The 16,071-nt window shown below is 43.4% G+C and overlaps 1 protein-coding gene and 1 long non-coding RNA gene across 7 annotated transcripts; one reads left to right on the top strand and one right to left on the bottom strand.

Annotated features, from left to right (window-relative positions):
• Positions 1 to 671: 671 nt before the first annotated feature.
• On the bottom strand, positions 672 to 9,055 carry LOC140581341 (uncharacterized). Of its 3 annotated transcripts, XR_011984421.1 has the most exons (4): positions 4,488 to 9,055; positions 4,159 to 4,249; positions 3,946 to 4,044; positions 672 to 3,503 (listed from the first exon to the last, which is right to left on the bottom strand). It is a non-coding gene; the product is annotated as an uncharacterized lncRNA (long non-coding RNA). The 3 variants fall into 3 exon arrangements; XR_011984420.1 differs by having other exon boundaries at positions 672 to 3,506; positions 4,159 to 9,055; XR_011984419.1 differs by having other exon boundaries at positions 4,159 to 9,055.
• A 2,763-nt stretch (positions 9,056 to 11,818) lies between these two features.
• LOC140581316 (speedy protein A-like) lies at positions 11,819 to 15,524 on the top strand. Of its 4 annotated transcripts, none has more exons than XM_072703654.1 (10): positions 11,819 to 11,999; positions 12,646 to 12,816; positions 13,015 to 13,073; positions 13,160 to 13,245; positions 13,401 to 13,572; positions 13,846 to 14,041; positions 14,418 to 14,475; positions 14,754 to 14,878; positions 15,052 to 15,113; positions 15,304 to 15,524. In XM_072703654.1, the coding sequence occupies exons 2-10, from the start codon at positions 12,648 to 12,650 to the stop codon at positions 15,355 to 15,357; spliced, it is 981 nt and encodes a 326-aa protein (XP_072559755.1). In that variant the 5' UTR covers positions 11,819 to 11,999; positions 12,646 to 12,647; the 3' UTR covers positions 15,358 to 15,524. The 4 variants fall into 4 exon arrangements, with proteins under 4 accessions (XP_072559755.1, XP_072559752.1, XP_072559754.1 ...); XM_072703651.1 differs by having other exon boundaries at positions 14,751 to 14,878; positions 15,304 to 15,523; XM_072703653.1 differs by lacking the exon at positions 11,819 to 11,999 and adding an exon at positions 12,011 to 12,325 and having other exon boundaries at positions 14,751 to 14,878.
• Positions 15,525 to 16,071: the final 547 nt, after the last annotated feature.

Below are 16,071 nucleotides of genomic sequence, written 5' to 3'. Positions count from 1 at the left end.
CATCCGTCCGCCTAGTACAGATCCCCTCTCCGGCCGACCTCGCATGCCTGGAGTACATGCGTGGGGGAGGGTTCTGTGACACCCGCAGTCCTTGCCTCTCGTTTCAGCCCCTGTGTGGATGATCCCAGGTGCCTCTCGTTTACTCCCTCATCTGTGATGTATTTAAGTGCCTCCTCATCCTGAGCTCTCCAGTCTGCTCATTGTATTCTTATGTGTGTGATGTCATGTTATGTTGTTGCTGCCTGCGCTCTCTGGTCTGCCCTGTGTTACAGTCTGATCATTTTTGGCCCCCTGTGCTCCTTTTCCTTTCGCCTTACCTGCTGTTTTGTCTAAATAAAGCCCCTTTTGATTTTCCCCATCTTTGCCTTTGCTTCCTTTCTTCCCGCTATGTGACAAACTCTCTGCCGACCACAGAATTTGAATCGGTGACCTTCTGATCACGAACACAGCATCCTCACCCATTACCACAACAGAGTCTGATAACAGCGCCATCAGGCAACACATTAGCAAAAAATCTTTTTACCTCCTTTACATGCTGTTTAAAGTCTATTCAGAAATTGAATTTATAAGTTATGCAACAAATAGCAAGACTGTTGTATAATTAATACATCCAAACTCAAACCTAAGTTATAATTCATATAAAATTATTCAGTTTACAGCAAACAGAAACATTTGTTATAGTCAATTTTATTATTTTTAAAAGCTAAGAAGGCATTCACTTAGAGGGCATTAACTTTACTACTAACTTTATATTTTGTGTTCAAAACGTCAGTCATAACATGAAACTGTATAAATATAAATGTCAATCAAAAATCTAAACTCTGTATATCTAAAATGCAAAAACGTTAACGACGTGTACATAGGGTAACCACAATGACTTGCTTTAGTATCAGATGTAATTAATCCATCAAAAAGTGATTTAAATTTTTAAAACTACATTTAAGACGTAGAAAAGCAATACTCATTACTAATATGGGGAACAGCCTATTAGGATCATAAATATTATTATGATTTATTTTTGAATAATACACGCAAGATATATATCGCATCGCGGGCCGTTGCCATGGATACAGTTGCGGGATTCTAACCTGAACTGTGGAAAAGAGCACTGTGAAAACCTTTTCCTGAGAAGACATTGAGAGAAGTTGAGAACGAATTGCATTTCAGCGAAACAACATCTACAAGAAGAAGATACAGATCAGTAAGGTTGGGCGGGATTCCCTGCGATCACCAAAAGGTTCAGTGATCATCTCTGAAAGCGCCTCGCTTTGCTGGGGTCAGCTCTACAAAGTGGGGCGCGTTTGGTTCCTACCGCCTGCCTGGTGCCCGTCTTCAATATTTTGCAAATATTTACAGATAGTTACTAAAGAAAATGCACAGCAAACAAATTTAAAAAAAGGGCTAAGCAGAAATCAATGGTCAAACAGCAAAAGAGTCAAGCACAATAAATCATCAGTCATACAGCAAGTATCAAACAAATCACAAAAGCAAATGGTCTCCTGTTCTTGGCCTGGACAGGCCTTATAAAGGAAGTGATTATAGGACATAGCAGGAAACCCGGCCAATCAAAATAGAGGGGAAGGTGATGTAACACGGGGCAGGGCCAGGAACAGAATGACACACCCCCCCACAGAAACATCCGCCCACTGTATGGAGTAAATTATCCCTGGGGGTCGTAACAAATGGCTGCTTTCTTTGCACTGCTAGGTGGGTTCGATTAGTTCCAGCATGAGGAAGAGCTTTAAATTATCTTTTAAATCTGCTTTTTTGTAATGAAAATACAACATCAAAATAAAATGCATATCATTACAAGAACAGTATATGTGCCTGCTTTATGTGTACTGGACGAATTCAAATACTGGATACAGGTGCCGGCACCTCAGTCAGCAGGAGGCACAAGGTCCGTCCAGACAGGACTACAGCGACACGGAGCAGCAAGAGGAATCCCTGACATGTTGGGGTCCCGCCATCATCATCGAGCAGCAGGAAATGGCTGCTTTCTTCACACTGCTAGGTGGGTTAGATTAGTTCCAGCGTGAATGATCTATTTAAATCTGCTTTTTTGTAATGAAAATATAACATCAAAATAAAGTGCATTTCATTACAAGAACAGTATGTGCCTGCTTTATGTATACTGGACAAATTCAAATATTGAAGAAAAAAAGTATGTAGTACTAATAATATTTCATGATGCCCTCAGATGATGACCTGATCCAGCATTTCCTCTGCATGGACTCCTGCTATAAGATGACTGACCAGGTAACTTTAATGCATTGGTTTTGCTACATTAATCACTGTAAGCAAAGCAGAGACGACTTTATCCATCCCTTTGCTCTTCATCTCAGTACCTTCTGGCGATGACCTTCGTTTACTTCAGGAGAGCTCACTTCACTCCTAGTGAGCAGACGAGGATGAACTTCTTCATCGCCCTGTAAGTGACGGCATGCTATGGTGGGCAATATAGATGAATGTTAAAATAATAAGAAAAACAATTTCCTCCATCAGCATGAGGATAAGTCTTGGATGAAACTGTTGGAGGTCAGCCAGCTAATGGATCTTGGAATAGTGAACTCTTCCGCTCCCCAGGTATCTTGTTAACATGATGGAGGAGGAAGAGATGGGAACCAGGTTCGAGATCTTCCCCTGGGCCTTGGGTGAAACCTGGAGAAGTCAGTTTCCCACCTTCCTCAAGAAGAAGGACCAGCTCTGGGCACGGATGGAGTACAGGACTGCTGTCAGCCCCCGTTGCTGTGAGGAGGTACAGTATGTTGCCTGATCTTTAATACAAGTAAATGACATTAATCTTCAGCCACCATGAGGCTTGAAATGTCTCAGAGCAGAGGGAAGGGTTTCTCATCATTAATGACCTTTTCTGTCTTACTGTAACTTAAGCTAAGCTAAGGGCTGTTTGCTCACTGTTGTCTTTGGGGGCCGATACCAAATGACTGTTATCATAAGTGGTGTTTGTTGCTGGTGTCGCAGTGAGTCACGTTCTGCCATCTGATCCCTGTATGTCCGTGTCCCCATGCAGGTGATGGCCATCGTACCCTCCCACTCTCTGTGGAAGCGGGAGCGCCCCGAACATCACAGCGGGGCGCAGCGGCACTACGGCAGGGAGGGCCTTCAGCGGCCCCGGGGCCCATCTGCTCTACCCATCGCCTGCACGCTCTGCGACAGGAGGACCATCCAGACCCAGGAACCTTGTGCTTCTGAGCACGTAGGGAGCCCAGAGTGTAAGTATGAGCTCTAAATGCCAGTTTTTCTGTAGTGCATAGCTTGTCAGTTTTAATGCACTGCAACTTGATTCAGTTTTTTTCTTTTTAATTTACATTAGTCTTCCCAGAATTGTTGTCACTGAGCACTTTTCTTAAATATTCTTAAAAAGTCCAATTTTATATTCATTGTACATTTTGCAATCCATCCATTGATTCATTGAGATTTCCCCCAGTTTCTTGTTCGCTGTCTTGTGTGGATCTCTCAGCCATTAATGAGCCTTTTACATCCTACTGAAACAGAGAGCAGAGATAGAGGTCAAAGTCTTAGCTCAGTCAAGCAGGCCTAGAGAGACACTTAGCGTCAGTATTTACTGTTGTCTGCTACGTTTTTCAGCCAGTGCACAAGGCAGAGAACCAGAAGAGGATGGAGCCCTGGTCCAGATCAAGGAGGAGTAGGTTCTTCTTGGGTAGAATGAAAACCTGCACACACAGCCTAATCGTGTGCTTTAATTCATTACTCCTACAGATGTGCTGTTAATCATATATTTCATTGACAGCAGGGATTATCCCACTCCAAGGGTGTCAAAGCCAAACTTTCCATCACTAGCAAAATGCCCAACACCTAACAGGCCATGACAGAGGATCATTTCCACAGCTATTGAGACAGGCCTGCCTTTAATCACCGACCAATAAAAAGCCCCCTCATGGAGGGGCGGGATTCCGAACTCACTCATTTTTCTCATATTCCAGTGGGTAGCGGCTGGATCTTGCAGAGCCTCAAGCACTAATTGGTGAGGGCAGTAGCTCATCTCCGCAAATCCAGTAGAGCCTGGGTACAGGGAACAGTGATCGGGGCTAGGTAACACAGCCTGGAGCAGCCCAACCAACATGGTGACAGGGAGGGTTGCATTAACTGGCCCTGTGAACGCCAGCAGAGTCCTACCTCATCGATCCTTCCCTGGCTATAGGGCATGTCTAACATAATCAGGAAAACAGTGTCCTCCTCATCACTGATGATGATGCCCTCCTGCTCTCTTGAATACATGCATTTAGACAGCAAAAAAACATTTAAACATTAGTAGACAGTAACAATAAATAATACAGGACAATCAACAGTGGAAGAAAATTCTTTGAGCGAGAACCAGTTCTGCTCCCCATGTGAGCCATGCTCGCATGAACTTGGGGCAGCTTCCACATCGTCACATGGATCTGTCCACATGAGTGACAACTTCTGCCACTTGACCCGACAGTGCGATGGGCTTATGCTCTCACCCCCCCCAAGCCATGCACTCCAGGCGTGCAAAGCCGGCCAGGGAGGGGACCCAAGGAACCAGACGAGAGGAAGCGCACATGGGGCCAGGACACGGGGCAGGACCACGGACACTGGACAGGGTCGATTACCAGACAAGCAGACTCACAGGACCAAGGACCTAGGGAGACAAAAGGAATTAGGAATAGCACCAGGCAAACAGAACAGGCAACCATTACACCAAAGGGATGACAGCAGACACTAATGAGAACACCCAACAGATGACACCACAGGTCAAGATAGGACATTGAGAGGGACAGAAGCAGGGCGAAGGACTGTAAGGACAACAGACTGGGCAGAAAAAAAGACAGGAACAGGACTGACACATGGAAGGACCACCAGCATAGCAACAGACACATCAGTGCAAACCACAGGGGGAACAGACTAGGGCAAGATGACAGGACAGGGTTAAGACAAGGAGGGAATCGAAACCAGGCAGGTTCAGGGCAAAGCCTGAGGCAGGAGAGGGAGTGAGGTTAGACTGGGGAGTCTGGATGAGCCCAGTTATGAGAGAAATACTAGCAACTTATCAACATTCTACCCACCTGCATTAAGCAGAAATAACCTGAGCAGAGGGACACGGTACGTTGCGTTTCATCTCCAAATCGCTTCTGAGGGAGACGGTGGAAATGTCCCTTTTTACCTGATTCCCCAGAGCAACTGACACGGACGCAACGTTCCGTTCCTCTGTTAATACACTACCAATTTCTTACATAGTTACGTATTTTAAATCTATATCCATACTCTCATATAAATGTATTTATTAAACCCAAAATACCCCTTTGGTCATATTGTGATCATCCATTTCTTAAAGGGTGCGTCACACATGCACCCTGCGGCACGATAGATCAGTTAACTGAGCATTGGACTCCAGAAATAGACAAGATTCATCAAGAGAGTAAAGAGGCACTAGAGGAGAGCAGGTCAGAGAAAGGAAGAAGAAAAAAAATTGCAAATAAAACAAGGATAGGTGACCTCTGCTGATCAGAGCTTTCTGCTGAATGGAATGCATGTTGGATGACTGTTGACACCTGATCTCTATTTGGAAAAAGACTGATCTGCCAATCTTATTCTGTTGCCAGATTTTCCTGACCTAAGCTTCTCACGAAGTAGAGTTGCAAATTTGCATAAAGACCTACACAAGCATGCACAGATGCTGTGTACCTAGATGAGACATCATAAAAAGTGGAAAATGAGAGATGCGGACTTGGACGCATGTAATACCAATGAACATGAAACTTTGTGACTGTGTATCTGATGCAGCAGTCTGAGGCACAGGAACTCCATAAGGTACAGTGCTCTCCCCTTTCTTTTTCACTTTCATGTTTACATCAGACTTCAAATACAACATGGACAGCTATCACCTCCAGAAGGTCTCTGATGATACAGCTATTGTTGGACATATATCACAAGGCAACAATCTGGAATACAGAGAGGTCATCACTAACTTTGTCGAATGGTGTGGATGGAAACACCTGCAGATAAATGCAAATAAGACAAAGGGAATGATGATTGACTTCCGCTGCACTGTGACTTGTCTGTAGTGGTGAACATTCAGGGAATGGATGTAGAGGTTGTGTCACTTTACAAATACCTGGGTGTTCAACATCAATAACAAACTGGACTGGTCACACAATACAGATGCCCTGTACAAGAAGGGCCAAACTCCACCTGCTGAGAAGACTGAGGCCCTTTATTTTGTGCAGGACACTGTTAAGAAATTTTATGACACAGTGGTAGTATCTGCAATATTGTGTGCAGGGGCCTGCTGGGGATGCAGTAGCTGAGAGAGGAACAAGCTGGTCAGCAGTGCTGGCTCTGTCTTGCACTCTACTGAGGAGGTGGGTGAGAAAAGGATGTTCACCAAACTTACATTCATGCTGGACAATCCCTCTCAACCCCTGCACATGACGGTGAGGGTGTCACAAAGCTCCTTCAGCACCAGATTGCTATATCCAGCATGTAAGAAGGAACGCTTCGGCAAATCCTTCGTTCTCTCTGCCAGGGCTGGAGTGGGATCAAAAAATGCCAGGCACATGTCCTGCAGCTCATGACTGCAAGGACACTCTGCTTCCTTTGAACTCATTTTTGACTCATTGTAATAAACATAATTCTTTTCTAATTCTAATTTTTAGCCAAAATAATTTGCTTAGTAGGTGTTGCTAAGCCAGATGTCACTTGAACCCTGCCTAATGGTAATTGAATGGCAATGGGAATTACACAGGCATGTCCCAAAAGATGATAAGACAAAGTACAAGGGGTACAACTGGGGAGGGGGGGATCTATGTTTTATTTAGATTTGAATAAAAAAAATGGCTTGTCCATAATTATTAATGCCCTTCTCAATAGTCAATGAAAAAGCCTTTATTGGCTTTAACAGCATTAGAACATAAGAAATTTACAAATGAGAGGAGGCCCATCAAGGTCATTTGGGGAGAACTTAACTAATAGCTCAGAGTTGTTAAAATCTTATCTAGCTCTGATTTAAAGGATCCAGGGTTTTAGCTTCCGCTACACTAGCAGGAAGACTATTCCATACTCCAACTACACGCTGTGTAAATAAATGCTACCTCAAATTCATTTTAAAATGTTTTCCCGCTAATTTCCACTTATGGCCACGAGTTCTAATATTTAAACTAATATTGAAATAGCCATTTGGCTGAACAGCATCCAGACCCGTTAGAATCTTATATACCTGGACAGGGCTGGACTGGGACCAAAAAATGGCCCCGGCATTTTTTGGTCATGGCGGCCCACTATGATTATTTATACGATATGCGAAAGCACATGACATACCAGAGGATATATGTGTACATTGTGTGATTTCAAAAATTAAAATAAAGTGCAGCAGCTTACAAGGAAGAGAGTAACCATGTTTAAAAATTGATATGCTCTTTCACTACTCAGGGATTCATCTTGGGAGAGATGGCCACAGTGTCACAATTCCCACCTTGAAGTGAAAGTGGATGTCAAAGAAACATAAACATATTCTCATAATGCGTCCATGCATTCGGGTATAGCCCATTTCTAGTGTCATGTAGCCTAACTTTTCATACAATTTTGACAGCACAGAATCATTAACCTACTTTAACGCATTTATTTATACAACCACATATTTCCCACATTTTGACATCAGTGATGCAGTGAAGATAGTCTCTATTTCTTGACGCCAACCCTCCCCATTAATGCGGGCTTGGGACCGGCACCTAGTTGAGCTGGCTAGCTCCCTTAAGTGGCTGGGTTAGGCTAAACTATATACATACAGTAAAACTGGTCTAAGTCGCCGGCTTGTAACTCGTCAATGTGCACAAGTCGACGCTCAAGCAAAAGTCCCGATTTTTCCTAATGATGTTTCCTTTAAAATTCCTTGTGTAAGTCGCCGCTTGTAAGTCGTCAAATTCCCTTAGTCGTCACCTAAATCCCGGTCCCGAACAACACAAATGAATGGATTTTCCTACCTGTAAGTCGACACCCCAATCGCTGCATTCCCGCCGCCTGCTTGTCACCACGGCAATGTAGAAACCGAGTGCGGCGCGGGACAAGATTTGATGGGTGAATGCGGGTGCGGGCGGTAAGGTCCTCATGTATGTGCGGGTTGCGGGAGAATAGAATTAATCGCGGGACTCCCGCAAAATGTAATTATCTTAAAATTAATTTATTAAAAACAAATACTCATTTATCTACTGCACAAAAGCAACAAGAACGACTAAATTAAAATAATAACAATTTACAGGCGAATCGTCTACAGAAACTACAATTGCCGCGCTCTGAGTGCCGGGGGACGTAACCGGACACCCCAAGAAGTAATCAGCCTGGTGCTTGGACGGGATGGCATGTTCTGAAAAGCTCCTCGTTCGTGTCCATGTTCATCATTCCATTTAATTAAACTAAAATAAAACGAAACATATTTGTTTATTTTCCGTTTCTTTTTTATATATACTCAAAAGGGAAGCAAGTGAAACAAATAACAGAGTAGCGGGAAGAAGCGGTAAAAATAAAACTACTTATATGTTTACCTGCGGTATTTTGCGGGCGGGAACCGGGACAAAACTTGAATACTGCGGGCGGGAGCGGGAGCGGGAAAAAATAATATATATTTTTTGCGGGAGCGGGCAGGAGCGTCCCGCGCAGGTCTCTACCATGATGAGTAGAGGTATGGTGTTATATTTACTAGTCGACAAAACGACGAGCTAGACATAAGTCGTCAAAGTGTCGACTTAGGTGTATCTCGTCAATTCTCTAAGTCGTCACTTTTAAGCTGGTCCCGCGAATGTCGACTTAGACCGGTTTTACTGTATTTACAAAGACTACATCCCGAAATATGTAGTCTAACAAAACGCAGTTTAAAGAAGGTAGCCTACCTGGCGAAATTGCAAACAAACAAATTAAAAGGTCCACGGCATATAATCGGGCCATATCCAACAAAAAGCTGTTTTTAAGAACGCAGCCTACATGGTGAAATTGAATTACTTTCTGGACCAACATACGCAACAGTCGTCAGACGGACGAGGACGTTAGGTTTTTAGCCTTTAGACCCTACCCATCATGCACTGCAGTTTTTTTGCAAATCCCCCAAACAGAAAACCATTACATACAAAAGGAACAGCTTAGTTTGACTTCAAAACATTACTATGTATTATATTTTAAGTATGTCGTAGGGATTTTACAGTTTATTATTTTTTTATTAAAAATTACACCATTTGCCCACCATACTAAGAATGTATAAAACTAATGAAAGATATATAAAATCGCAAGTCACACGAGAAATTCAATTTAGGTGCTTTTACCTGTCAACAACTTAAGTGAGATTATACCAGTATAATTATGTTTTTATTTAATATATTTTGTGTGTAGGATTGGAAAATGAGAGGTTTTACAGCCACTAGATGGTAGTGAACTTGATTTAATTAGCGACTGGGCTGATACTTGGCAGATGAAATTTTACAGATAAATGTAAGGTAATCTATGCAGGGAGCAGAAATATAAAGTACAGATATTTTATGGGTTCCACTGAAATAAGGGTAGCTGATTACGAGAAAGATCTCGGTGTGTATGTTGATGCTTCCATGTCCCACTCTCGCCAGTGTGGGGAAGCAATAAAAAAGGCCAATAGAATGTTGGGTTATATCTCTAGGTGTGTGGAGTTTAAGTCAAGGGAGGTGATGTTACATTTATATAATTCCTTGGTAAGACCCCACCTTGAATATTGTGTGCAGGTTTGGTCACCATACCTTAAGAAGGACATTGCTGCCTTGTAAAAGGTGCAATGTAGGGCTACGAGAATGATTCCTGGTCTTTGAGGAATGTCTTATGAGGAGAGGTTAGCTGAGCTGTATCTGTTTAGCCTTGAGCAAAGGAGACTAAGGGGGGACATGATCCAGGTCTATAATATTCTAATGGGTCTGGATGCTGTTCAGCCAAATGGCTATTTCAATATTAGTCTAAATACTAGAACTGGTGGCCATAAGTGGAAATTAGCGGGAGAACACTTTAAAACAAATTTGAGGAAGCACTTCTTTACACAGCGTGTAGTTAGAGTATGGAATAGTCTTCCTACTAGTGTAGCGGAAGCTAAAACCCTGGGTTCCTTTAAATCAGAGCTAGATAAGATTTGAACAACTCTGAGCTATTAGTTAAGTTCTCCCCAAACGAGCTTGATGGGCCGAATGGCCTCCTCTCATTTGTAAATTTCTTATGTTCTTATGTTCCTCTGCAGCTACATTAGGTGCTGTATAACAAACCCCGACAATTAGGCCATTTAAGTTTTTAGCATCTAGTTGTATCCATACAGCATCTGTACTTTTATTTTTATCAGTGAGCTCCCTTGCCTGTAAGTTTTCTTTTACGTATACTGCAACACCACCTCCCTTCTTGCCTATCCAATCTCTACGGAACAACGTGTAACCATCCATATTATATTATTCTCCATCATTGTCACTCATTCATGTTTCCATTATTCCTATAATCTCGTAAGTGTCTGATGAAATTAAAGCCTCTAAATCATGAATTTTGTTTCTAATACTGCTAGCGTTTAAATACAGACCACAAAGGGTAGGCCTTTGACAGTGCCCACTTTTAATATTGATTGTGGCTTTCTGTCTCTCTCCACCTATATTCTTAACTAACCAAATTTTAAATATATATTGTGTGTATACATAGTATATGTACATATTTTATACTCGGATTATATTTTATGCCTCGGATCCTATTTAATTCTAAGATTTACTATGCATCTGCTGGCGCATTCCAAACTAAATCTCATTGTACTTACAATGACAATAAAATATCTTTTTGTCCTGGGTCCCGGTCCCTGTCCCCCTCTGGTCTTGTATTCTAGCATCTGGTTTGTCGTTTTTTTCCGCTGGTGTGAGTTTCCCTCATCCGTCCGCCTAGTATAGATCCCCTCTCTGGCCGATCTCGCATGCCCGGAGTACATGCGTGGGGGAGGGTTCTGTGACACCCCGCAGTCCTTGCCTCTCATTTCAGCCCTTGTGTGGATGATCCCAGGTGCCTCTCGTTTACTCCCTCATCTGTTATGTATTTAAGTGCCTCCTCATCCTGAGCTCCCCAGTCTGCTCATTGTATTCTTATGTGTGTGATGTTATGTTATGTTCTTGCTGCCTGCCTGTGCTCCCTGGTCTGCCCTGTGTTACAGTCTGATCATGCATACCCTGTTTTTGGCCCCCTGTGCTCCTTTTCCTTTCGCCTTAATCGCCGTTTTGTCTAAATAAAGCCCCTTTTGATTTTCCCCATGTTTCTTCCCGCTATGTGACAATCTCTCTGCCGGCCACAGAATTTGAATCCGTGACCTTCTGATCACAAGTACAGCATCCTCACCCACTGTACCACAACCGAGTCTGATAACAGCGCCATCAGGCAACACATTAACAAAAAATCTTTTTACCTCCTGTTCAAGCAGTTTAAAGTCTATTCAGAAATTGAAAGTTATGCAACAAATAGCAAGATTGCCATTAACTTTACTACTAACTTTATATTTTGTGTTCAAAACGTCAGTCATAAGATGAAACTGTATAAATTTAAATGTCAATCAAAAATCTAAACTTTTTATATCTAAAATGCAAAAACGACGTGTACATAGGGTAACCACAATGACTTACTTTAATATTAGATGCAATTAACCTATCAAAAGGTGAATTTAATTAGTAAAACTACATTTAAGATATAGAAAGGCAATACTCATTACTAATATGGGGAACAGCCTATCAGGATCACAAATATTATTATTATTTATTTTTGATATATAGCGCGTCGCGGGCCGTTGCCATGGATACAGTTGCGGGATTCGAACATCACCTGTGGCAAAGAGCACTGAGGAAACATTTACCTGCGCAGAGATTGCGAAAGATTGAGAGAACGACATTTGAGCGAAACAACGACATTTGAGCGAAACAACATCTACAAGAAGAAGATACAGATCAGTGAGGTTGAGCGGGATTCCCTGCGATCACCAAAAGGTACAGTGATCATCTCTGAAAGCGCCTCGCTTCGCTGGGGTCAGCTCTACAAAGTGGGGCGCGTTTGGTTCCTACCGCCTGCCCGGTGCCCGTATTCGTTATTTTGCTCTTTTTAAAAAATGTAAAAAATCAGTGTAAAGAGTAAAGTGTTTAAAGGTTTTATTAATAAGAAATTAGATCCTTTCATCCAAATCGAGTGTTTAATACAAAAATTACTCAGTCAAATACTCCGTTTCGTCAAAGTTTTCATGTCATTTTTTTTACTTCAAGACCGTCAGAAAGAAGAAAACTAAACATTCTTTCACAACAAGCTCCTTGCAGTTAAAGTAAGCTTTCAGCAATGTGTTCTTTATGTCATGTCATAATATTCATCTGAAGGTTGAGCTTAATTAGCGCGAAATTCGAGGTTTACTACGTATATTGCTACACCATAGTATTACGTTTAGTCAGCGCGGGAAAAAAAACCCAACATATTTGTCTCCAATTTAAATACAAACATTTTGTAATAGGGGATGTTAGCCAGTTAGCTGCACCACGTGACTCACCTGCTTTACAACCCAAGCCGGCATTAGAACACAGGTCGGCTAACACCTTGTCAGTGCGCCCCCTAACGGAGTTACCCCACTGCCTCCGCGCTGCTCCGCAGGGATGGCGAGGTGCGCGCACTTCAGGCGCCAGCACCTCATTCAGCAGGAGGCACAAGATCCGTCCAGGCAAGACTGCAGCGGCCCAGAGCAGCAGGAGGAATCCCTGACATGCTGGGGTCCCTCCATCATCGTGGAGCAGCAGGAAATGGCTGCTTTCTTCACACTGCTAGGTGGGTTAGATTAGTTCCAGCGTGAGGAAGAGCTTTAAATTATCTTTTAAATCTGCTTTTATGTAATGAAAATATAACATCAAAATAAAATGCATTTCATTACAAGTACAGTATATGTGCCTGCTTTATGTATACTGGATGAATTCAAATATTGAAAAAAATGTATGTAGTGCTAAAATTATTTCATGATGCCCTCAGATGATGATCTGATCCAGGATTTCCTCTGCATGGACTCCTGCTATAAGATGACTGACAAGGTAACTTTAATGCATTGGTTTTGCTACATTAATCACTGTAAGCAAAGCAGAGACGACTTTATCCATCCCTTTGCTCTTCATCTCAGTACCTTCTGGCGATGACCTTCGTTTACTTCAGGAGAGCTCACTTCACTCCTAGTGAGCAGACGAGGATGAACTTCTTCATCGCCCTGTAAGTGACGGCATGCTATGGTGGGCAATATAGATGAATGTTAAAATAATAAGAAAAACAATTTCCTCCATCAGCATGAGGATAAGTCTTGGATGAAACTGTTGGAGGTCAGCCAGCTAATGGATCTTGGAATAGTGAATTCTTCCTCTCCCCAGCTATCTTGCTAACATGATGGAGGAGGAAGAGATGGGAACCAGGTTCGAGATCTTCCCCTGGGCCTTGGGTGAAACCTGGAGAAGTCAGTTTCCCACCTTCCTCAAGAAGAAGGACCAGCTCTGGGCACGGATGGAGTACAGGACTGCTGTCAGCCCCCGCTGCTGTGAGGAGGTACAGTATGTTGTCTGATCTTTAGTACAAGTAAATGACATTAATCTTCAGCCACCATGAGGCTTGAAATGTCTCAGAGCAGAGGGAAGGGTTTCTCATCATTAATGACCTTTTCTGTCTTACTGTAACTTAAGCTAAGCTAAGGGCTGTTTGCTCACTGTTGTCTTTGGGGGCAGATACCAAATGACTGTTATCATAAGTGGTGTTTGTTGCTGGTGTCGCAGTGAGTCACGTTCTGCCATCTGATCCATGTATGTCCGTGTCCCCATGCAGGTGATGGCCATCGTACCCTCCCACTCTCTGTGGAAGCGGGAGCGCCCCGAACATCACAGCGGGGCTCAGCGGCACTACGGCAGGGAGGGCCTTCAGCGGCCCCGGGGCCCATCTGCTGCACCCATCGCCTGCACGCTCTGCGACAGGAGGACCACCCAGGAACCTTGTGCTTCTGAGCACGCAGGGAGCCCAGAGTGTAAGTATGAGCTCTAAATGCCAGTTTTTCTGTAGTGCATAATCTGTCAGTTTTTATGCACTGCAACTTGATCCAGTTATTTTCTTTTAGATTTACATTAGTCTTCCCAGAATTGTTGTCACTGAGCACTTTTCTTAAATTTTATTAAAAAGTTACATTTTACGTTCATTGTACATTTTGCAATCCGTCTATTGGTTCATTGACATTTTCCCCAGTTCCTTGTTCGCTGTCTTGTGTGGACCTCTCAGCCATTAATGAGCCTATTACATTTTACTGAAACATAGAGAGCAGAGCTACAGGTCAAAGTCTTAGCTCAGTCTAGCAGGCCTAGAGACACTTAGCGTCAGTATTTACTGTTGTCTGCTACGTTTTTCAGCCAGCGCACAAGGCGGAGAAGCAGAAGAGGATGGAGCCCTGGTCCGGATCAATGAAGAGTAGGTTCTTCTTGGGTAGAATGAAAACCTGCACACACAGCCTAATCGTGTGCTTTAATTCATTACTCCTACAGATGTGCTATACTGAGTATTTCAGGTATTTCGTGGTTCTTCATTCCTGCATCACATGTATTCTATTCCAGCACATTAACTGTAAATCACAATACCTTGTTTGGAAATGATGGTCTTTGGCGCCAATTATGGTAACATCAAGACATCTGTGCAATTAAGAGCAGAAACTTCTAGCTATTAATGGTGATCCTTCTCTCTCTCAGAAGAAGAGGCTCAAAAAGAACATGGGATGGACAGCTGAAGGACCACAGTTGCTGCCCAGATCCACTGGAAGGTCCAAGTCATCCTGACCCTAGAGGAAGGCCTCAGGACCTTGGATTTCCCTCTGGGGGTAAGATGTCAATTATTAAATTTTATATTAAGTGGTTAAAATGGGTGGATGAAATTGACTGAAGGTGCAGGTTGCAAAAACGACAGGAAGTTAAATGTACAGATGAAATGTATGCTAACGGTTGTCTTCCTGTATATGCTAATGCCGGACGGTCCACCCTTTTGGTCTTGCAGCACACGTTGGAGCCCTCGTTCCAGGCTGGATCGTCGTGCAGCCGGGATTTTATATGATACAGGTGAGGCACAAAAGTACAACGTTTTCAGTAAGAGTTTGATACTTATTAATGTGCGATACAAAAAATGGATAGTTTCACTTATTGCCCAGGAAACCTCATTTGTAAATAATGATATTTTTTTGCAGCACACTGTGTAACAGGTGTCACGTTTTCGGGTTTCTCTGTGAGTGTCCTGCTTTCTGTTTTGCAGCCCCATTTCTGGATCCCTGCTTCCTGGCCTGGGCTTCCAGCTCCTCAACCGTGAGTATGCTTCTGTCTATGACAACCTTAACCCCAGATCTTAAGCATAATTTTATTTTTTTAAATTAAAGTTACAGTGTAAAGATATTCAGTCTCAGTGTGGCCACTCTGATCTCACTCACCCTAGTTTTTTTTTTTTTAGTTTTTTTAATTGTAGTCATAGATTTTTATAAAATTGAGTCCTCTCCCAGGTAGGGAGGTGCACTTCGTGTTGGGCAGTGTCGGGGGGGTGGGGGGGGGGATGGGCAGTGTGCCGGGACGCTGCGGAGGGTGGCAATCCTTCCTGCCAGGGGGTGGGCTTGGGGGGCTGGGGCCCCTCTGGCGTGTGGGGGCCCTCCGCCGGGGGGGGGGCGGTGGGCTCCCGGTTGATGGGGCCCTTTGGCCCTGGACCCGCTTGCCTTTTTTTATAATATATATAACCACGGTACCAGGGTGGCTTAGTTCAGAGTGGCCACACTGGGATTGAATATCTTTACACTTACACTAAATTTAAAATAAAGTTGTCCTCCGAAGAGGGGGGGTGGTGGTGGGCAAAAAACAAAAAAAAACAGCTTTTTCCCCCAAGTACAGTAGTTCTACTGTTGAACAGTCTGGCCCCTCCCAGGCTAAGACTGGATTTTCTCTGGATTTTCTCTGGGTCTGGGGTTGGTTGCTAGTTGTTGTCCCATCAGGCATGGTGGGGCGGGACTCTTCCGGTCTGCGCCTGGGGGGGGGGGGA

This window comes from Paramormyrops kingsleyae, chromosome 20 (genome assembly GCF_048594095.1).
Source record: "Paramormyrops kingsleyae isolate MSU_618 chromosome 20, PKINGS_0.4, whole genome shotgun sequence".
Taxonomy (NCBI): Eukaryota; Metazoa; Chordata; class Actinopteri; order Osteoglossiformes; family Mormyridae; genus Paramormyrops; species Paramormyrops kingsleyae.
The sequence above is the reverse complement of the archived record's forward strand: the minus strand, read 5'-3'. Positions and strand labels throughout refer to the sequence as shown.